Source organism: Oncorhynchus mykiss, chromosome 30 (assembly GCF_057628025.1).
Source record: "Oncorhynchus mykiss isolate SJ-2025 chromosome 30, ASM5762802v1, whole genome shotgun sequence".
In the NCBI taxonomy this organism is placed as follows: Eukaryota; Metazoa; Chordata; class Actinopteri; order Salmoniformes; family Salmonidae; genus Oncorhynchus; species Oncorhynchus mykiss.
Genome location: NC_143051.1, coordinates 39,001,241 through 39,024,615, shown reverse-complemented (window position 1 = coordinate 39,024,615; position 23,375 = coordinate 39,001,241). Strand labels below are relative to the sequence as shown.

The following is a 23,375-nucleotide window of genomic DNA, read 5'->3' as shown; positions in this document are numbered from 1 at the left end:
TGCTATGGGTTCCACGCCACTGAGTCCCATCAACAGCTCATGCTGTTTCCGCTGATATACCTCTGGAGCCACGGAGACACCAAACGGAAGCTTCAACCACCTCTTCCTGCCCCAGGGTGTCCAAAAGGTGGTCATGTAGCTGCTGGGCTCGTCGAGCTTGCACTGCAGGAAGGCATGTCTGGCATCCCCGAGCGTGAAGACTCTGGCCTTTGGGAGCTTGTAAAGAACATCCTCCAACGTGGGCATAATGTAATGTGAACGTCGCAGAGCCTGGTTGAGGTGTTTAGGATCAATGCATATCCGTAGCTTGTCTGGTTTCTTGACGATAACCATATTACTTATCCAGTCCGTAGGCTCGGTGATGGATATGATGTGGCCATCTGCTTCGTATTTGTCAAGCTGAGCCTTCGTAGCTGCTTTCATGGCAACTGGTACATTGCGGGGTGCACACTGGACAGGCTGGATTGCTGCGTCCAACTCAAAGTGGACTTCCCCAGGAACTGACTCGACCGGTGCGTTGAAGACATCATGGTACTTGCTTAGGAGTGTCTCCTTGCTCAGGGGCCCAGCCTGGACTTTGTCTATAATGTTAAGATCAGCTGGGATGGTGAAGTTAATAAGTCCAAGGCGGTCGCATGTAGAACCTGACAGTAATGGCTGTTGACTAGCCTCAACTATTTCAAACTCAAGGGTGTATTTATGGCCACGTAAAACACACTCTGTCACAAACAGGCCTAAAGAGGTCATGAACTGGCCTGAATACAGTTTCAGCTTGGTGCTACTCTGTGTGAGTTTGTCTCTGGGCGCGAGCCTCCTTTTGTATTTAAGGCTCATAACGTTGCATGTGGCCCCTGAATCTAGCTGGCATTGCTGTGGTTTATTATTAAGTAGCAGAGTGACAAACCACTTTTGTCCTTTTGCCCTCACTGCCCCTATGCACTCGCTAGCATATACATCCTCTGTGCTGTCGTTCCCTTCATCTGTGTTTGTTTCCATGGAGTGCACTTTACCCTCCTTTCTCTTGCTTTTCATGCAAACCCTTGCGAAGTGATTAGCTGTACCACAGGATTTGCATATTTTTCCATAGTCTGGGCAGTGTTCTTTTCCTCGTCCATGAGAAATGCCACAATATCGGCATGTATTGGGGTTGTCTACTGCAGAGTTGGCTGTAGTATTAGCATTAGCTGTGGCAAAGGGGAATTTCTTTACTGGCTGAATGTAGCATTGACATTGTCCATATGCTGCCTTTCTAGCTCCATGGACCTTATCCGTATATCAGTAAGCTCTGCTGCACGGCATGTCTCCACTGCCAAGGCCAGCGTCAGGTCACGTTCTCTCAGCAAACGTCTGCGGGTGCCCTCATCCGTTATGCCAAGTACAATCTTATCTCTGATCAGTTCATCTCTTAAAGCACCATAGTCACATGTAGCTGCCTTTTCCCTTAACCTAGTGACAAAGCTGTCAATGGACTCCCCGGTCCTCCTGTTTGCAACGACCGAAAACAACGCTCGTAGATGACGTTCTTTGCTGGCGTAAAGTAATGTTCAAGAGCATCAAGAATAGCTATAGCGTTACCTTGCTGAGCTGCTGTTAGGTTCAGGTTGTGTTTGTATACGTGTCGGCATTCAGTTCCCATTATAGTCCTCAGTGGCAGCCACTACCTCATCTTCCTTTTCCAGAAGTCCCGTTGCTAGCGCATAGTCCTCCCATTCACCTCTAAACGTATTCCAGTTCGTGCTCCAATCCCCGCTGAGCTTCATAACGGCGGGAGGGGGAATGTTCGCTGCCATGTCTAACCGGTGCTAACAACACTGAAGCTAACTAGCAAACTCACTCTAGCTAAGGCCAATTCCGGGTGAAATTTTACACAAATAAGCATTTGTTTGTAAACCAGAGCAGGTGACTCTAATTTGCGGAAAGCATGGTTAGTTATCCAACTCTGACACCATGTTTGAATGTTAAATGACGAGACCGAGGCATTGATGCGAGTAACCAGTCTTGTTCAGTACATGACAACACATCCGGGTATCTCAAGCGCCCCGGTAAAACACAAGAGTTGCAGTAATGAACATTTACCAACAGATGGCATCACTGTGCCATCCTACACCCATAACAGAGACGTGCATCTCGTCATTATATACAGATCTCTGGCGTAAATGGGATGGTGCGCGAAGGAGAAAAGACCAAAAATACAACAGGAGAGCAAGTGGACATAAACACTCATAACAAATAAATGCAGATACAGGCATTTGGAATATCGCCCCAAAAATGTTGATATAGTGTCTGCTTTTTATGGCATGACAGAATAAACGTGTTGACGTAGGCTAATAGAGGCTAACTGCCTCCCTCTTTAGCCTATATGACTACAGAACACCTGTGTTGATGATCTTATCGTGGCTAAGTGCCTTGCCTGGCTGTATGTGACGTCTGAATCACAGTGTTGATGACATAGTGGCTAATACGGCTGGTAATTGCCAGGGACCTCACCATACTTAGGTGCAACTCAATATTCATGTTTTGTACACTCGGTGCGTGTCTGTTGCAGAGGGACGTGAGAGACCCCCATCACTAGTGGCTACCTGCCTTTATAATGTCACAATATAAGTTATTGGGCGGGTTCTAGCGGACCATCGTTGATCACCAGCTTTCAAAGTGTTGTAATATGGTTATAAAAATGGTCCGTCTTGCAACATGTTGACTGCAGCTTTACTGAGCTTTACAAAACCATGTGGTCTAAGGTCATACAGTTTGATGAAGTCACCTTCAAGTCGCTTCAGTTGTTTCTCGCCAATTGCACTATGCAGCCTTGACCTGCATTGTGGTTGACAAATAGTGCCTCCCAATCATTTGTGTGTTTTTGTTTGACCAATGCGAACTTGGCCAAAGACATGACTGAAACAGGAACCAACTCTACACAATTCTAAATAATTCCTCCAGGATTTCGTAGGGATATTTTTGCGATATGTGTGGGCGAAAATGCTTGGTATTGCATAGTCAATTCTGATATTTTGCATGGGCTGAGGGATGCAGGCGCTGAGGGAATAAGTTTGTTGACGTGTGGCTTGATTGAACCATATTGTGCAGTATAAATGTGCAGTATTGGTTAAAATTCCGAGCCCTCTTTTTAAAATGTTTTATATACTGCGGAGATGGGTCTTTTATATATACAGTGCCTTGCGAAAGTATTCGCCCCCCTTGAACTTTGCGACCTTTTGCCACATTTCAGGCTTCAAACATAAAGATATAAAACTGCATTTTTTTGTGAAGAATCAACAACAAGTGGGACACAATCATGAAGTGGAACGACATTTATTGGATATTTCAAACTTTAACAAATCAAAAACTGAAAAATTGGGCGTGAAAAATTATTCAGCCCCTTTACTTTCAGTGCAGCAAACTCTCTCCAGAAGTTCAGTGAGGATCTCTGAATGATCCAATGTTGACCTAAATGACTAATGATGATAAATACAATCCACCTGTGTGTAATCAAGTCTCTGTATAAATGCACCTGCACTGTGATAGTCTCACAGGTCCGTTAAAAGCGCAGAGAGCATCATGAAGAAACAAGGAACACACCAGACAGGTCCGAGATACTGTTGTGAAGAAGTTTAAAGCCGGATTTGGATACAAAAAGATTTCCCAAGCTTTAAACATCCCAAGGAGCACTGTGCAAGCGATAATATTGAAATGGAAGGAGTATCAGACCACTGCAAATCTACCAAGACCTGGCCGTCCCTCTAAACTTTCAGCTCATACAAGGAGAAGACTGATCAGAGATGCAGCCAAGAGGCCCATGATCACTCTGGATGAACTGCAGAGATCTACAGCTGAGGTGGGAGACTCTGTCCATAGGACGACAATCAGTCGTATATTGCACAAATCTGGCCTTTATGGAAGAGTGGCAAGAAAGCCATTTCTTAAAGATATCCATAAAAAGTGTTGTTTAAAGTTTGCCACAAGCCACCTGGGAGACACACCAAACATGTGGAAGAAGGTGCTCTGGTCAGATGAAACCAAAATTGAACTTTTTGGCAACAATTCAAAACGTTATGTTTGGCGTAAAAGCAACACAGCTGAACACACCATCCCCACTGTCAAACATGGTGGTGGCAGCATCATGGTTTGGGCCTGCTTTTCTTCAGCAGGGACAGGGAAGATGGTTAAAATTGATGGGAAGATGGATGGAGCCAAATACAGGACCATTCTGGAAGAAAACCTGATGGAGTCTGCAAAAGACCTGAGACTGGGACGGAGATTTGTCTTCCAACAAGACAATGATCCAAAACATAAAGCAAAATCTACAATGGAATGGTTCAAAAATAAACATATCCAGGTGTTAGAATGGCCAAGTCAAAGTCCAGACCTGAATCCAATCGAGAATCTGTGGAAAGAACTGAAAACTGCTGTTCACATGCTCTCCATCCAACCTCACTGAGCTCGAGCTGTTTTGCAAGGAGGAATGGGAAAACATTTCAGTCTCTCGATGTATTGAAGTATTGATTTAGCCAAAAATTGTGATCGGAATACTGGAGGAACTGTCAATTCCCCTGACTGTTTATACAGTGCCTTCAGAAATTACTCATACCCTTGACGTTTAGCACATTTTGTTACAGCCTGGATTCAATTGAGATTTTTTTGTTGTCACTAGCCTACACACAGTACCCCATAATGTCAGTGTTATGTTTTTACAAAATAATTAAAAGTTGTTCTGTCTTGAGTCAATAAGTATTCAACCCCTTTTATGGCAAGCCTAAATAATGTAAGTCCAGGAGTATAAATGTGCTTACCTAGTCACAAGTTGCATGGACTCTGTGTGCAATAATAGTGTTTTAAAGTGGAACTGACAGTTTTAACAACTTTGCAGGTATGAAACAGACAATCATATCAGTCAAAAAAAATCACAGTTAATGCTTCAAAACCAACATTTATAAGAGGGTTTTAAAATGCCGTTTGGTTAGGTAGCAAGAAATGTAAATTGTTTTGCTAGCTAACTAGCGAGCTATGCTGAACTTGAACTGTTATCCACAGTTAGCATATATCTTAGTTGTCAATCAAATGTATTTGGCATCGATCAAATGGGTGGGCAGGCAAGTTCCCATTGTCAACTTTGGTTGGGACAAGCATGCATTAGTGAGCAAGCTGCAGAAGGACTAGCAGGCTACTATTTCCCCATTTGTTTATCAATTTTAACAGCCAACTAGTTGAAAACGTTTGAGAGAGTGTAGCTTATGTTCCTTCGTTTAGATTTTTAGCTCATCTCACTCTGGCTAGCATTAACAACTAATCTTATTCATGTGCATCGGCAACTGATGGAGAAAGAGCCTACCTTTTTTTTAAATTCTTTTTTTATCTATAGGATTGTGACTTTCTCAAATGTAAGGCTCCCGTGGTGTTTACATATTTGCATAAATCCATTCAGCTGTATTTTGCAGCTTTTGGCAAATCAAATTGTATTTGTCACATGCGCCGAATACAACAGGTGTAGTATAGTGAAATGCTTACTTACAAGCCTTTAACCAGCAATGCAGTTTTAAGAAAAATAAGTGTTAAGTAAAAAATGGATGAGAAAAAAATAAAACTAACAAATAATTATAGAGCAGCAATAAAATGACAGTAGCGAGGCTATATACAGGGGGTACTGGTACAGAGTAAATGTGCAGGGGCTCTGGTTAAATGAGGTAATGTGTAGGTAGAGGTCAAGTGACTATGCATAGATTAATAAACCGAGTAGCAGCAGTGTAAGGGGGGGCAATGCAAATAGTCTGGGTATCCATTTGATTATCTGTTCAGGAGTCTTATGGCTTGGGGGTAGATGCTGTTTAGAAGCCTCTTGGACCTAGACTTAGTGCCCCGGTGATGCTTGCCAATACAGTAGCAAAGAAGTCTGTGACTAGGGTGGCTGGAGTCTTTGACAATTTTTATGGCCAGGAAGCTTGGCCCCAGTGATGTACTGGGCTGTACGCACTACCCTCTGCAGTGCCTTGCGGTTGGAGGCTGAGCAGTTGCCGTACCAGGCAGTGATGCAACCAGTCAGGATGCTCTCGATGGTGCAGCTGTAGAACCTTTTGAGGACCCATGCCACATCTTTTCAGTCTCCTGAGGGGGATTAGGCTTTGTCGTGCCCTCTTCATGACTGTCTTGGTGTGCTTGGACCATGTTACTTTGTTGGTGATGTGGACACCAAGGAACTTGAACCTGCTCAACTACAACCCCGTTGATGAGAATGGGGGCATGCTGTGTCTTCCTTTTACCTATTGTCCATAACCATCTCCTTTGTCTTGATCATTTTGAGGGAGAGGTTGTTGTCCTGGCACTACACTGCCAGGTCTTTGACCTCCCTATAGACTGTCTCATTGTTGTTGGTGTTCAGGCCTACCGTTGTAGTCATGGCAAACTTAATGATGGTGTTGGAGTCGTGCCTGGCCATGCAGTAATGAGTGAACGGAGTACAGGAAGGGACTGAGCACGCACCCCTGAGGGCCCCCGTGTTGAGGATCAGCGTGGCGGATGTGTTGTTGCCTAACCTTACCACCTGGTGGCGGCCCGTACAGGAAGTCCAAGGTCCATTTGTAGAGGGAGGTGTTTAGTCCCAGGGTCCTTAGCTTAATGATGAGCTTTGAGGGCACTATGGTGTTGAGCTGTAGTCAATGAATAGCATTACCACATAGGTGTTCCTTTTGTCCAGGTGGGAAAGGGCAGTGTGGAGTGCAATAGAGATGGCATCTGTGGATCTGTTAGGGTGGTATGCAAATTGGAGTGGGTCTAGGGTTTCCAGGATGAAGCTGTTGATGTAAGCAATGACCAGCCTTTCAAAGCACTTCATCGCTGCCGGTAGTCATTTAGGCAGGTTACCTTCGCATTCTTGGGCACAGGGACTATGGTTGAATGCTTGAAACATGTTATTACAAACTCGGTCAGGTTGAAAATGTCAGTTGGTCAGTGCATGCTTGGAGTAGACATCCTGGTAATCCTCCTGGCCTTGTGAATATTGACCCTTTTTAAAGGTCTTACTCGCATCAGCTCTCATCTACTCCCTTCACAGAACAGCGCAAACTAGCTCTAACCAGAATAGAAAGAGGAGTAGGAGGCCCTGGTGCATACCTGAGCATGAGGACAAGTACATTAGTGTCTAGTTTGAGAACCGGATGCCTCACTAGTTATCAACTGGCTTCTTCATTAAATAGTACCTGCAAAACACCAGTCTCAACTTCAACAGTGAAGAGGTGACTCTGGGATGCTGGCCTTCTAGGCAGAGGTCCAGTGTTTTTATTTATTTTTATTTTTTCCCAGCTTAATCTTTTGTTGGCCAGTCTGAGAGATGGCCTTTTCTTTGCAACTCTGCCTAGCATCCCGGTTTGCGCTGTTCTGTGAAGGGAGTAGTACAGAGCGTTGTATGAGATCTTCAGTTTCTCGCCAATATCTCGCATGGAACAGCCTTCATTTCTCAGAACAAAAACAGACGGAAGAGTTTCCGAATAAAGTTATTTGTTTCTGGCCATTTTGAGCCTGTAATCGAACCCACAAATGCTGATGCTCCAGATACTCAACTGGTCTGAAGGTCAGTTTTATTGCTTCTTTAATTAGAACAACAGTTTTCAGCTGTGTTAACATAATTGAAAAACGGTTTTCTAATGATCAATTCACCCTTTAAAGTGATATACTTGGATTAGCTAACACAACGTGCCATCAGAACACAGGAGTGTCAATGTCAATATTCCATTAAATCTGCCGTTTCCAGCTACAATAGTCATTTACAACATTAACGTGTCTACACTGTATTTCTGATCAATTTAAACTATTTTTTTTGTCCAATAAAATAACATTTTCTTTCAAAAACAAGGACATTTCTAAGTGACCCCAAACGTTTGAACGGTAGTGTATGTACTGTCACTGGGGATGACGTCATTGATGCACTTATTGATAAAGCCAGTGACTGATATGGCGTACTCCTAAATGCCATCGGAGAATCCCGTAACATATTCCTGTCTGTGCTAGCAAAATAGTCCTGTAGCTTAGCACCTGCTAAAAAAATTTTTATTGATGCTTCCTGCTTTAGTTTTTGCTTGTAAGCAGGACAGGCTATAATTATGGCGAAATTTGCCAAATGGAGGGCGAGGGAGAATGCGTTCTCATGATTTAAAGTCGCGCGGTTGCTACTGCCTGTAAACCTAGTCCAGTTCAAAGTGAAAGATGTCACCCCCGTGTGGCAAATGGCTTTTTAGCATAGGCCTAACTGTTGCTCTGATTGGCGCACCTGTCTGGGTAGAATGCAGTCCTGCACAGGACAGACGTTTTATTTACTGCTGTGTATTAATTGTCCAAACGCACGCCTGCTTTCCCACTATTGCTATAGAATTTTCACATTCCTGACTACGTAATTCCCGAACGTTCTATGAATTTATGAAAATGCGAAAATGACCATGTCCAAGTGTGCGCTTGTCAGAAAATGTTAAAAAAAAAAGTGCTGTTCTTTCTGTGGGTTTATATGAACAGATTTTAAGATTTTGTGTTGAAAATCCTGTCTGTTCCACTTTAACATGATTCTTTTGAACGACTACCTCATCTCTGTACCCTACACAAGATCCCTCCAGTTGAGCAGTGAATTTGAAACCGATTCAACCACAAAGAGTGAGGTTTTCTAATGCTTACATAGAAGGGCACCTATTGGTAGCGAGGTCAAAATAGAAAAGTAGACACTGCGTATCCTTTTGAGCATGTTGAAGTTATTACTTACACTTTGGATGGTGTATCAATACACCCAGTCATTACAAAGATACAGACGTCCTTCCTAACTCAGTTGCCGGAGAGGAAGGAAATCGCTCAGGAATTTCACCACGAGGCCAATGGTGACTTTGAAACACAGTTTTTAATGGCTGTAATAGGAGAAAACTGAGGATGGATCAACAACATTGTAGTTACTCCACAGTTCTAACCTAATTGACAGCGTGAAAAGGAAGCCTGTACAGAATATAAATATTCCAAAACATGCATCCTGTTTACAACAAGGTACTAAAGTAATACTGCAAAGAATGTGGGAAAGCAATTCACTTTATGTCCTGAAGACAGTGTTGTGGTGTTAGATTTGCCCCAAACATATTACGGAGTACCACTCCATATTTTCAAGCATAGTAGTGGCTGCATCATGTTATGGGTATGCATGAAAAGAAAAATGGGCAAATGTTGTACAATCCAGGTGTGGAAACCTCTTTCCCAGAAAGCCAGAAAGGTGCTTCTACAAATACTTATCATTATGGGGTATAGGTATATAGGTCCATTATCCTTTTCTATATACTTTAGAAAAGTAACGGTCTATGATGCCAATGCCACTTTTTTTTTTTTTTTTTTTTTTTTTTACACAAGAACCAAGATTACAATTTGTTCAAGGGTCTCATTAGCCTTCAAAGATTTACTTTCATAAATATATTACATTTTCAGGATGGGGAAAAACTCTGTTAAACTTAAAACGACAAACTAGCTAGGTCTTTTTATTTTGTCTAAATTTGCACTAAGAATTACATGCTAATGAGACCCTTGAACAAATTGTAATCTTGGTTCTTGTGTTAAAAAAATAAAAAATAGTGGCATTGGCATCATAGACCGTTTGGATTTGTCCTGTATTTGCAATGCTTTGTCTTGGTGTTATACAACCATAACAGTATCGGTGACAATGATGCTGTCATCACCTGCTAAATGTATTGGCAAGTTGGGATTAGTTTTGACGAGGGGGAAAGCGGGGAAAATAAGCATTGTTTTGTCGTTTTTAAATATTTAGGTCTGTTTTATGCTTTTCAAAATTTATGTTTTGGAGTGGCTCCAATGACACTTTGAGGTGTCTGCCCAGAGCCTACTTGGCCTTGGGAAAAACTTTGTCACTGCCTTTTAGACCGGGGTTTCCATTTTCAATCGCCCTAGGCCAGGGTATCTTGGACCCGGTGCAAGGTAAGGCTTCAGGCCTGCATCTGAGTTAAACCTCCCAAAACATGGCGTCAATCCATGCAGGACAGGATGCTAGTATCCTAGTTGGTACGAAACACAGGAAAGTTACCCTTCGTTTACAAGAAGGCAATGTACAGGTAACTGACAAAATTAAGGAAAGACTTCAGTATATGATGTATATTAAGTAAATTGATATCAGGTGGGGTGCATTGTCCTGGCAAGGTTTAGGTCCGCTCAAACCCTTAGAGTGCAAGGTAAACGCCAGTAAATACGCAGCCATTCTGAGGGATCATCTTCAACTTATGGTGAAGCATTTCTACACTGATGGGAGTGATCTCTTCCAGGATGACAATGCCCACATCCACAGGGCACGGGGGGTCACTGAATGGTTTGATAAGCATGAAAACAATGTAAACCATATGCCATGGCCGTCTGTCAGCAGATCTCAACCCAATTGAACATTTATGGGAGATTGAGGAGTGGTGCCTGAGACGGCGTTTTCCACCACCATCAATTAAACTCCTATTATGGAATTTCTTATGGAAGAATGGTGTCGCATCCATCCAATAGAGTTCCAGACCATTTTTTAAAATGTGTTATTTTTTGTTCTTGTACTTTTACCCCTTTTCTCCTCAATTCCGTAATATCCAATTGGTAGTTAGTCTTGTCCCATCGCTGCAACTCCCCTACGGACTTGGGAGAGGCAACGATCCAGAGCCCTGCCAAGCCGCACTGCTTGAGTTCCAGACACTTGTAGAAAATATGACGAGGCTCATTGAAGCTGTTCTGGTGGCTCGTGGTGGCCCACTGCCCTATTAAGAGACTTTGTTGGTTTTGCCTTTTATTTTGGCAGTTACCGGTATAAGCCTAATGCTGTAGTAGTGGCAGTGTCGGGTACTGGAAGGCTAGACATTAAATTGTATGGTATTTTGTTTGTGTAACACTTGTCATGCTCGCAATTTTTACAGCCCCACCACTGTGTGGTTTACAATTCAACTATTTTCTCTCTCCCTCCCCCTTTTTCCTGCTATTTTCTCCTGGCAGCTGAGGCTTCTCATCGGCTCAATTTGTTCTACCTGGCCAACGATGTCATTCAGAACTGTAAGAGGAGAAATGCCATCGTCTACCGTACTGCCTTCGCCGACGTACTCCCTGAGGCCTTCCAGCTGGTCAAGTGAGTAAACCACACTGTGTTAGTTGAAGTGGCCCCTAGATGCTGATCATGGGTCGGTTATGCACTAATGATTAAGGTTAGTATTGAGGGAGAGGGAGCAGATCATAGACGTTTCTTCTAGGGGGGCAACATGTAGCAGTGAGGGGGAAAAGATCTATTGGGAGTCCTGTTTCTAGAAAACTTGCATAAACACAGTGTTCTAATGTAGGCCTACCTGTAAGGGTAACTTGGGGAATACCGCCACCCTGGGTAACACGCCCCCTGCCCGTACTTCTCACAGAAAGCGCTTCATGTCCAATAAAATTCCCCCAAAACTTTACTGGTCTTGCTCTTCTAAAAATGTATTCTGTCTCATCAAAATTTAGGTCACTCCCCCAAAAATGATTTAGGAGTAGGGTGGTGGTTTACCCCAAGTTACACTACAACAGGCGTGTTACATTTAGCCCCCCTCTCCCCTATGCACTCGAAGTGAATTGCAGAGCAATAATGTGCTTAACCAAGCTGTTGCTATAAACATGTTTTAAAATAGTGCAGTTCGAGGATATTTAGGAGTTGAGAAATAAAGTAGGAATGAAAAGCTGTTTCCCCTGCGACAGCAAGAATTGTTGTGCCTTGACTGCTTGTCAGAATACCTGTTTCCCTCCCTATGGCAGTCGTAACTTGAATACACCTCGAATAATTTTAAATGACTGCAATAAAAACTCTGATCCTGTACCTATGGGAAACTTCAAGAAAGGGAAACGCAAGCCACGCGGTCAGAGCTAATGTCTACAATGTTTTTGTTTGTCCACCATGCAAGTCAATGATTGTGTCCCAAATGGCTTCATATTCCCTTTTTATAGTGCACTACTAAACCAGGGCCCATTTAGCTCTGATCAAAAGTCGAGCACTATACACGCAGTTTATTAGGTACACCACCCCGTTCACGAAAATGAATCGCTCCTTCAGACCGTGAGTCACGTGGCCTTGGCTTGCTATATAAAGCAGGCAGACGAGCATTGACAGTGTTTAGGGCAGGCCTGGGCAAGTGTTTTCCATGGAGGACCACATTAGAATATATTTTTGCCATCACTGGCCCGAATCGTATTAAAGGATTATACATGTGTATGACTTGACTGATATATCTACTGTAAATTAAGTCCAGATATGCTACTTATTTTACTTTTTAACATGCACAGAAATAAACCACATCCATGGTTTCCTTTTGGTAGGTGTTTTCATTATTATACATGCAATGAACTACACGAAGGGAAAGGTACACTGCGTTCAGCACCACGGACAGATCTCTTGTTCATGGGTATGCACAAAAACAAAGAGCGCTCAACATTCCATATAAACTACTCAATCAGTGTGAGGAGTGCAGTCTCTGATGGGCATTGACTAGACTAGTGAAGTCCGGTATAGTTTCTGACGTCGCTATGCGCAGGATTGCTGAAAGGTGAGAGTCAGTAAGAGATGATCTGTGCCTTGTTATATTTCATCACGGAAAATGTCTGTTCACTTACATCGGTTGACCCAAACAGTACAAACATCCTCTGAGCATGACTTCTAATCTTTGGTAGTTTTGTTCGAGAGAAGCATAGAACCTCGTCAGCGACATTGTTTTGAATAGTTCTCCAATCACTGCATCAGACTGAAGATTGATAAGCTCAAGTTGCAGGTCAGTGGGAGTGTTATCCACGGTGACGGGAGAGGAAACCAACAGCATGTCATTTTCCAACACTTTGGAATCCTCAAAACGATGAACTCACCGTTCAAAGCACGCGGCAGTGATGTATACTTTTCCCGCTGGTCATCTGATAGCGAACAGACTAGTAGTGTCAGTAGTTGGGTGAGATTGTTGGTTTCTACTTGGCGGGTCAGGAGGAGTAATCTTCTCTTGAAGGCTTTGACAAGGCTGTACATCTGATGTGCAAAAAGGTCCTTCTCTTATAGTTTTGAATTCAGTTAATTCATGAGGGCCATGATGTCCACGGTGAAAGCAAAATCAGCCAACCATGTTTTATCTTGCAGTTGAGGGAGAACCACTTTTTCCTTTCATTTGCAAAAACTCAGCAATCTCTGACTTCAGGTCCCACACCCTTTTAAGCACCTTCGCCAAACTCAGCCGTCTCACCTTTGTGTTAGGGGAGATCTGCATGACCCGACTGACTGACTGTTGGATGAGACAGTGAGTCAAACTGCCTGTGGTTGAAAGATTTTGCTCTTATGAAGTTTACCACTTTAGTGACTGTATCCACAACATGGTTCATTTTCAGAACACATTTACAGAGCACCTCCTGTTGAATAATGCAATGCAGGAAAATAATGTTGTGATCTGGCTTCAGCTCAGCTACTTGATCTTGTATCCTTTTCAACAACTGCGCCGTGTCACTTACATCGCTGCTCTCATAAAGGGCCAAGGAGAAATAGGTTAAATCTTTCAACTGTTCCATATTCTCTGCGATGTGCTCAGCAACTGGCTTGCTATGTTTGGCAATTTTGTGGGGCAGTACATAGCTAGCTCTCGCAATTCCGTCGTTTGCTGAATGCAGTTTTGTGAAAAGTCCTTGCTGCAACTGAGAAAGCAACTCTTTCTATGCACTTGCCCTCCTTTCAGAAGACATCATCCTATATTTCTCTGCATGATTTGTCTGGAGGTGTCTGGACAAGTTGTAGTCTTTCTAGACAGCGACGCTATCTTCATACACTAAGCACACAGCTTTCCCTGATACCGCAAATAAATATTTTGATGTCCACTCTTGCTGGAACACCCTACATTCATTGTCTACTTCCCTTTTCTTTGAAATCTTTGGAGAAACTCATTTTCACGCTTTTTCTAGATGGCTATTATTTGTAACTGTTACGTGTGTGTCAGTCACTGTCTCTCCTCGCGTGTAAATAACAACTGCACGTCTTTTAAAATAAATGTCCCACAAGTGTTGGGAGTTAAAGCATTACACAAAGGCGCGTATTCATTGGGCTTTTAATTTGAATAACACATACAGTGGGGAGAACAAGTATTTGATACATTGCCAATTTTGCAGATTTTCCTACTTATAAAGCATGTAGAGGTCTGTCATTTTTATCATAAGTACACTTCAACTGTGAGAGACCAGAATCTAAAACAAAAATCCAGAAAATCACATTGTATAATTTTTAAGTAATTAATTTGCATTTTATTGCATGACATAAGTATTTGATACATCAGACAAGCAGAACTTAATATTTGGTACTTAAACCTTTGTTTGCAATTACAGAGATCATAAGTTTCCTGTAGTTCTTGACCAGGTTTGCACACACTGCAGCAGGGATTTTGGCCCACTCCTCCATACAGACCTTCTCCAGATCCTTCAGGTTTTGGGGCTGTCGCTGGGCAATATGGACTTTCAGCTCCCTCCAAAGATTTTCTACTGGGTTCAGGTCTGGAGACTGGCTAGGCCACTCCAGGACCTTGAGATGCTTCTTACGGAGCCACTCCTTAGTTGCCCTGGCTGTGTGTTTCGGGTCGTTGTCATGCTGGAAGACCCAGCCACGACCCATCTTCAATGCTCTTACTGAGGGAAGGAGGTTGTTGGCCAAGATCTCGCGATACATGGCCACATCCATCCTCCCCTCAATACGGTGCAGTCGTCCTGTCCCCTTTGCAGAAAAGCATCCCCAAAGAATTATGTTTTCACCTCCATGCTTCACAGTTGGGATGGTGTTCTTGGGGTTGTACTCATCCTTCTTCCTCCAAATACGGCGAGTGGAGTTTAGACCAAAAAGTTATATTTTTGTCTCATCAGACCACATGACCTTCTCCCATTCCTCAGGTCTACAATGTAACCCTGATGTCCTTACACAGCTCTCAGGTCTTGGCCATTGTGGAGAGGTTGGAGTCTGTTTGAGTGTGTGGACAGGTGTCTTTTATACAGGTAACGAGTTCAACAGGTGCAGTTAATACAGGTAATGAGTGGAGAACAGGAGGGCTTCTTAAAGAAAAACTTAACAGGTCTGTGAGAGCTGGAATTCTTACTGGTTGGTAGTTGATCAAATACTTATGTCGTGCAATAAAATGCAAATTAATTACTTAAAAATCATACAATGTGATTTTCTGGATTTTTGTTTTAGATTCCGTCTCTCACAGTTGAAGTGTACCTATGATAAAAATGACAGACCTCTACATGCTTTGTAAGTAGGAAAACCTGCAAAATCGGCAGTGTATCAAATACTTGTTCTCCCCACTGTACGTCGCAGCATATCTCAACATTGTTGCTGACCAATCCCAATAGAGCATCTTTGGTATGAGAATGGAACGGGCTGTTTGCAGCATGGATGTACCACAGTCAGATCTGCCACAACTGTGTAATGCTATTCCTCCCTACACCTTGTAGAGTTAATCCTCCGAAGAATTTGGGCTGTTCTGGAGGCAAAGGTGGTTCCGACACGGTACTAGATGGGTGTACCTACTACCTAATAAACTGAACACTGAGTGTATAGGAAAAAAGGTTTGATCTGCTGGTCAGGGCTACACTGACACTTTACACATCAGTGCAATGTCTTCTCCTGTCCTGCAGTAATGTCGGAGACTCTAAGGTGATGAAGTCAGTGGACAGGATATTAACCATCTGGGAGGAGAGGAGTGTGTACACAGAGCAGCTTATAGCTGAGCTGAGGTCCAGTCTTGTCAAAGAAGAGTCACCTGCTGCTGTGGAGACGCCTAAAGGTGAGTAAAACTGTGCCAAACATGTACCACCAGCGGAGTTCATTGTGATATACTGCTTCTTTTGAATATCATGAAGTATCTTTTGAAATTGCACAAATGTCAAATGTAATTTGGCATCATGTTTATTGTTGTGCAGTTCAATGCTTGTGTGTTGTGTTAACATAGTAATTTCGTATGTAATTTCAGCTCCAGTCAACCCTAAGGCTGCTCTTCAATCTAAGATTGTAGCTGAATTTGTCGTAAGTGTCCACGACCCACTGTTCAGGATAGATTATATTTTCTGCTCTGAGGTTTTCTTTTTTTTTATCCAATTGTGTATTCAGAAGATTTCAACTGCATATCCTCTTGATACCAAAACATACCAAATGAACTAACTACTGTACTATGAGAACTGTAAATACTTAAAGTAAATGTTTGTACGCCAAAGCTACTATGTTGAGTTGAAATAGACCCGGACTGGAATCAGGCTACACAACTGCCAGCCACAAAACTGCAATGTATTGTGGTGTGACTCTCTGACTGTCCTGTCATGCAGCCCCAGGCTTTCATCGATCACCTCTCTAAGTACCACAGCTCTGTGGAGGAGGTGTCACTGAAGGAGAAACAGCTGGCAGCCATGAGGGTGGACGTTTGCAGCACTGAGGCCCTCAAGAGACTGAAAGGTAACAATAGCCAAAGGTTTTAAGGTTAACACAACCTGCTGCAAAGTTATCTATGAGCATTGATGCTGTTTGTCCCAAATTGCAACCTAATCCCTATTTAATGCACAACTTTTGTCCAGGGCCCACATCCTCCTGAAATGTTGTCGATGAGCATTGGCCCAGTAACTGGAAAAGGCATGAGGCATCTCTTACGGATCTGAAAGAAACCTTGACCCCTGTCTGGCCACTCTAGCCTAGGAGGAGATAACAGTCGTTTTTAGACTGACCAAGGTTGTGTGTGTGTGTGTGTGTGTGTGTTTTACTTTCATTTCTCTCTCTAAATCAACCACCCATTCAGATAAGGCAGGAGGAAAGAGGCACTCCAAGGACTTTGAGGATGGCAGTGCGAAGTTAAAGGAGTTTGTTGCCTTCCTTGACCGGCAGATCAAAGGAGGGCCCCCTCTGTTGGATGCTCTTGGCAACGCAGATATTTTCTACGAGATGCAGTATAAGGAGGTCAAGATAGTCGCCAATGTGAGTAGCTGAATCAAATCAATCAAAAGTATTTATAAAGCCCTTTTATTTTTATTTTTTACGTCATTAGGAGTCCCAAAGTGCTTATAGAAACTAAAACTCCTAACGGCAACAATGCAGATGTAGAAGCACGGTGGCTAGGAAAAACTCCCGAGAAAGGCGGGAACCTAGTAAAAGAAAGGAACCAGGCTCTGACCGGTCGCCAGTCCTCTTCTGGCTGTGCCAGGTGGAGATTCTAAGAGTACATGGCCATTAAGGCCAGGTAGTTCTTACCCATGTTCATAGATGACTAGCAGGGTCAACTAATAATCAGTGGTTGTAGAGTGGGAACTGTTCAGCACCTCCAGAGTCAATTTCAGTTGGCTTTTCATAGCCGAGCATTCAGAGTTAGAGACAGCAGGTGCGGTGGAGCGAGCTCAGGAGAGAAAGGGAGGTTGAGAGTAGAGGTCAACCGATTTAATTAGGGCCGATTTCAAATTTTCTTAACAATCGGAAATAGTTTTTTTTGGGGCGCTGATTTGCCGATTTAAAAAAAAAAAAAAATATATATATATATATATATATATGATTTTTTTTATATATATACCTTTATTTAACTAGGCAAGTCAGTTAAGAACACATTCTTATTTTCAATGATGGCCTAGGAACGGTGGGTTAACTGCCTCGTTCAGGGGCAGAAAGACAGATTTTTACCTTGTCAGCCCGGGGGATCCAGTCTTACAACCTTATAGTTAACTAGTCCATCGCAATAACGACCTGCCTCTCTCTCGTTGCACTCCACAAGGAGACTGCCTGTTACGCGAATGCAGTAAGCCAAGGTAAGTTGCTAGCTAGCATTAAACTTATCTTATAAAAAACAATCATAATCACTAGTTAACTGCACATGGTTGATGATATTACTAGATATTATCTAGCGTGTCCTGCGTTGCATATAATCTGACTGAGCATACAAGTATCTAAGTATCTGACTGAGCGGTGGTAGGCAGAAACAGGTGAGTAAACATTCATTCAAACAGCACTTTTGTGCGTTTTGCCAGCAGCTCTTCGTTGTGCGTCAAGCATTGCGCTGTTTATGACTTCAAGCCTATCAACTCCCGAGATGAGGCTGGTGTAACCGAAGTGAAATGGCTAGCTAGTAAGCGTGCGCTAATAGCGTTTCAAACGTCACTCGCTCTGAGCCTTCTAGTAGTTGTTCCCCTTGCTCTGCATGGGTAACGCTGCTTCGAGTGTGGCTGTTGTCGTTGTGTTCCTTGTTCGAGCCCAGGGAGGAGCGAGGAGAGGGACGGAAGCTATACTTTTACACTGGCAATACTAAAGTGCCTTTAAGAACATCTAATAGCATTTGAAATACAAATGGTATAGTCCTATAATTCCTATAATAACTACAATCTAAAACTTCTTACCTGGGAATATTGAAGACTCGTGATAAAAGGAACCACCAGCTTTCATATGTTCTCATGTTCTGAGCAAGGAACTTAAACGTTAGCTTTCTTATGTAGCACATATTGCACTTTTACTTTCTTCTCCAACACTTTGTTTTTGCATTATTTAAACCAAATTGAACATGTTTCATTATTTACTTGAGGCTACATTTTTATTGATGTATTATGTTAAGTTAAAATAAGTGTTCATTCAGTATTGTTGTAATTGTCATTATTACAAATAAATAAATAAAAATCGGCCGATTTTAATCGGTATCAGCTTTTTTGGTCCTCCAATAATCGGTATCGGCGTTAAAGTCATAATCGGTCGACCTCTAGTTGATAGAGCAAGAGTTTTAGCTCACACAGGACACCAGATAAGCACTATACCCCCGGACAGGGCCAACCAGGCAGGATATAACCCCACCCACTTTGCCAAAGCTCAGCCCCCACACCACTTGAGGGATATCAACAGACCACCAACTTACTACCCTTAGTCAAGGCTGAGTATAGCCCACGAAGATCTCCTCCACCTCACGAGCCCAAGGGAGCGCAAAACCGGACAGGAAGATTGTCAGTGACTCAACCCACTCAAGTAGATTATAGCAAAAAGGGCTGGGATGGCATGGAAGAGCACTAGTAAGCCAGTGACTCAGCCCCCATAATAGGGTCAGAGGCAGAGTATCCCAGTGAAGAGAGGGGAGCTGGCCAGGCAGAGACGGCAAGGGCGTTTCGTCACTCCAGTGCCTTGTCGTTCACCTTCGTACCCCTGGGCCAGTCTACACTCAATCATAGGACCTACTAAAAGGTTGAGACCGAGTCTGCGTCTCTCACATGGATAGGCAGACAGTTCCATCAAAATGTAGCTCTATAGGCGAAAGCACTGCCTCCAGCTGTTTGCTTAGAAATTCTAGGGCCTGCGTCTTATATACGTGTAGGTATTTACCGCAGGACCAAATCGGAGAGATGGGTAGAGGAACAAGTCAAGAATCTAGCAACTGTATTTAGCACTACCTGAAGTGTATTTAGTGCTCTATCTGGGTAGCTGGAGAGTAGAGCATTTCAGTAGTCTAATATAGAAGTGACAAAAGCATGGATGAGCTTTTCTGCATACTTTTTTGACAACAAGTTTCTGATTTTTGCAGTGTTACGATGATGGGGGGGAAAAATGTTTGTCGAAAGAGATCAGGGTCCAGAGTAATGCCAAGGTCCTAAACCGTTTTATGTGAGGTGACTGTACTTAAGATTAATTGTCAGATCAAATAGCACATCGCTTTGTTTTCTAGAACTAGAATTTCTTGTTTGAGTTTAAAACTAAAACATTTTCCGCCATCCACTTCCGTATGTCTTAAACACAGGCTTCCAGGTAGGACATTTTGGGGCCTTGCCATGAAGTGTACGAGATGGTGTCCTTAATGCCTTGTATCTGTTGTTGTGAAAGGTTGAAAGAGATTTTCTTTGGTTTTAGTGGAGGGCTTTGGTAGTAAGACTTGAGTTGCATAGATTTTTTGTGTTCGAGTTTTCTTTTTTTTTTTTTTTTTTTACTTCCCAAGGCCTACAAGACGTTTGCCAACCGGGTGTCCCACCTCAAGCGTAAGCTGGACAGCCTCAAGGCCACCTTACCAGACCTGGATGAGTCGCCCATCCCCTCGCCCTCGATGGACGCCCCCTCTCCCAATGGCTCAGAGTCCCCGTTCCATGGCCTGGCTGACCCAGACTCCGACCTGGATGGCCTGGCCATGGATGACGAGGCGGACATCACTTTAGGGGAAGCACCAAGCCCCCTGTCCTCCCCTGGTGGCTCCCCCGAGCAGGGCTTCACCGTAGGGGAGTCAGACAACCGCGACGTGGAGGACATGGAGCTCTCGGATGAGGAGGCAGAGAACGTCAATATCATAGGTGAGGGTAATGACATACGATGCAGAGCATAGATGGGGTGCAGGTGGTTAAGGGACAGGATCTATACTGAACAAAAATATAAATGCATCATGCAACAATTTGAAAGATTTTACTGAGTTACAGGTCATAGAAGGAAATCAGTCAATTTAAATAAATATTTTAGGCCCTAATCTATGGGTTCCAAATCACTGGGTAGGGATGCAGGGATGGGCCTGGGAGGACATAGTCCCACCTGCTGGGGAGCCAGGCCCAGCCAATCAGAATGCATTTTTTTCCCCCACAAAAGGGCTTTATTAATGACTGAAATACTCCTTGGGCTGGCGTGGTTCTGATGCTGGTTGGACGTACTGCCAAATTCTCTAAAATGATGTTAAGGGCAGAGTAATGGTAGAGTAATCAACATTAAATTCTCTGGAAACAGCTCTGATGGACATTCCTGCAGTCAGCATGCCAATTGCATGCTCCCCCGAAACTTGAGACATCTGTTGTGTTGTGACAAAACTGCACATTTTTTAGGGGCCTTTTTATTGTCCCCAGCATAAGGTGCACCTGTGTAATCATCATGGTGTTTAATTTGCTTCTTGATATGCCACACCTGTCAGGTGGATGGATTATCTTGGCAAAGGAGAAATGTTCACTAACAGGGACGTGAACACATTTATGCACAACGTTTGAGAGAAATAAGCTTTTTGTGCGTATGGAAAATTTCTGCGATCTTTTCAGCTCATAAAACCAACACTTTACTTGTTGGGGATATGTTTTTGTTCAGTGTAGTACTTTCATGTGCCTCATTTATACCTGTACGGCTCTATTGTGTTGCAACTTAGCTGTTTCGATTGAACATTTCCTCTGTTTTCAGTTGAGGAGCGAGTTGAAAGTCTCATCCCAGCTCCAGTCCCCATTCCTGTGCCTGTTGTCACACAACCGCCACTGGCCACAGAAGCAAAGTCTGTTCCACAGGCCACACCCTCCCCCGCTCTCGTGACCCATACAACCAACATATCAGGCAGCCTCGCCAATGTGGACCTGGGTAAAATTAGCTCCATTCTCAGCAGCATCACATCTGTCATGAAGAAACCAGGTGAGAAACTTCAGCTATTGTAACATCATTAAGGTACTACATGCAGGCAGCCACTGTTGCATCATCAACACTGCTATTCTGATGGCCCATCATAAAGGCACCTTTACATCATCAGCACTGTTATTCTGATGTTGCATCATAAAGGAAGCAGTCTGGATTTTAGGGTCAATTCAGAATTTAATTCAATGCAACCCTTGATTTAAATGTCCAATATGAATAAGACTGGAAGCATAATTTTAATTTGAAGTAGAATTGAATTAACCTTTTCACACATAGGTTCCAAATATCTCTTAATGGTCCCCCCAGCGTGAGTTGTTTTATGCACGTGATGTCAGAATGCACCCACTGTTCCAACATGTGATTGTTTCTCAAAAGGACAGTTAACACACGCTGCCTGCTAATTATCTATAGGCTCTGTTTTAATTGGTCAATTTCACAGTATTTTCTAACAGATTGTATTTTATAACAACAGTTTGAATGAAGTGTGTTCCACCTCATAACAGAAGCCATGCCAATGAGGCCTATTTGTTACATGTACAGTAGTGGTGCGTGGTTCAGCTGTTTATTGACCCGCACCTGCCCGCAATTGCTAACAACCCATCCACAACAGGCTGACTACATGACAATCTGAGGCACCCAACCCTAACAAGGAAAATATAGAAATGTGCTTTAGGCGTCAGACAGACTGCAGAACAATTTTTGGGACAGGGTGCAGGATTTTGTTTTGCCTGATATGTTAGAGATGTTTCTGCTTAGAAGTTCTGACATTTTGGAAGACTATTTGTTAGTGAAGTTGTCTAATTAGATTACATGTAGCTTCTCTTATCATGTGTTGCCTTAGAATGCTAAATTAACAATTTCTCAATATAATGTAATAGATGGATAGAATTAATACAATAAAGAAAAAATATAGGGATTAGGTATTCTGTGCAAAATGTCCAAATGATATCAGTTTGACCGGTTGTAAAGAAAAAAGAAAGCTGTAAAAACAACCCAACTTGTTTTCCGTTAAGATTTCAGTTCGGCTTCGATGCATATTTTTGTGGTTGAAATACTATCAGCTTTTATGACGAAGACTGCACCGCTACAGATCGTATCTAACTGAGCATTGCCTTCTCTCAAGATCAAATACCTCCCCTCCTGTTCCCAAGTCCAAATTGTGTATGCTGCTTTTAGATCTATTAACAGCAAGGGTTGCATTAAATCAGCGCAAATTGTTTTTTTATGACGCCCTTGTCGTCTTTCAATTCGTTCAGCACAGAGCGTATAAACGAAAGCATTCACTGTGAAAGTTTATAGTTGTAAATGAGAGCTTGTTCTGAACTGGCCTACCTGGTTAAATAAAGGTGACATGATAAATAAGTGATACGTATTGACCCGTCATACACAGGCTATGCGCTGCCCTTCGTTCAATTTATTGAGTCAGTTTTCTTGCTTCAACCGTGAGCAACACCTGTGAAACGCAGATATTTTTTCTCAAAACACGGGGCTGCCGATTTCCGCGGGACTGGGACTAGTATCATCAGAGGACTTTGGAGTTTGACTAACCAGAATAGCCTACTGTTTTTTTTTTATGTACATATTTCAATATCCATTTAACCATTCTAAACAGTAAGCTACAGTGTCTTTAACATGCATATGCCTATTTGAAGTCTCATCTTGTGACTAAATAAACATTACAAAAAATAGAATCACTAATGTAGGTAGCCTTACCCGCCTTGTATCTGCAAGCAGTTGGCTTTAGCGAATATGTCAAGAGCCTCCCTCCATCCCTTTTTATGGGGATTTATTTTAATGCTAATTAATATCAATGGGGTGCGGATATCGACCTCGTGGGGTTTTAACCTGTGTTCTCCTTTTTAATCTACACTGATTTTGAAGTGGATTTAATAACTGACATCAATAAGGCATCATGGCTTTCACCTGGTCAGTCAGTCATGGAAAGAGCTTACACTCCGTGTATGTGGAGCAAAATGTTAGAATCGCAATACATATCGTATCG

The 23,375-nt window shown here is 42.8% G+C and overlaps 1 protein-coding gene across 3 annotated transcripts in view; it reads left to right on the top strand.

Annotated features, from left to right (window-relative positions):
• rprd2a (regulation of nuclear pre-mRNA domain containing 2a) overlaps nucleotides 1-23,375 on the top strand; it is a 46,213-nt gene that overhangs the window by 7,625 nt on the left and 15,213 nt on the right. For all 3 annotated transcript variants that reach the window (XR_005041325.2, XR_005041326.2, XM_036971207.2), the window contains exons 2-8: nucleotides 10,981-11,110; nucleotides 15,649-15,797; nucleotides 15,984-16,036; nucleotides 16,333-16,459; nucleotides 16,797-16,972; nucleotides 19,947-20,292; nucleotides 21,152-21,373. Coding sequence is in view for 1 of the 3 variants with exons in the window: in XM_036971207.2 (XP_036827102.1) it covers nucleotides 10,981-11,110; nucleotides 15,649-15,797; nucleotides 15,984-16,036; nucleotides 16,333-16,459; nucleotides 16,797-16,972; nucleotides 19,947-20,292; nucleotides 21,152-21,373 (1,203 nt within the window). In the remaining 2 variants the exon portion in view is untranslated. The remainder of the gene's footprint in view (nucleotides 1-10,980; nucleotides 11,111-15,648; nucleotides 15,798-15,983; nucleotides 16,037-16,332; nucleotides 16,460-16,796; nucleotides 16,973-19,946; nucleotides 20,293-21,151; nucleotides 21,374-23,375) is intronic.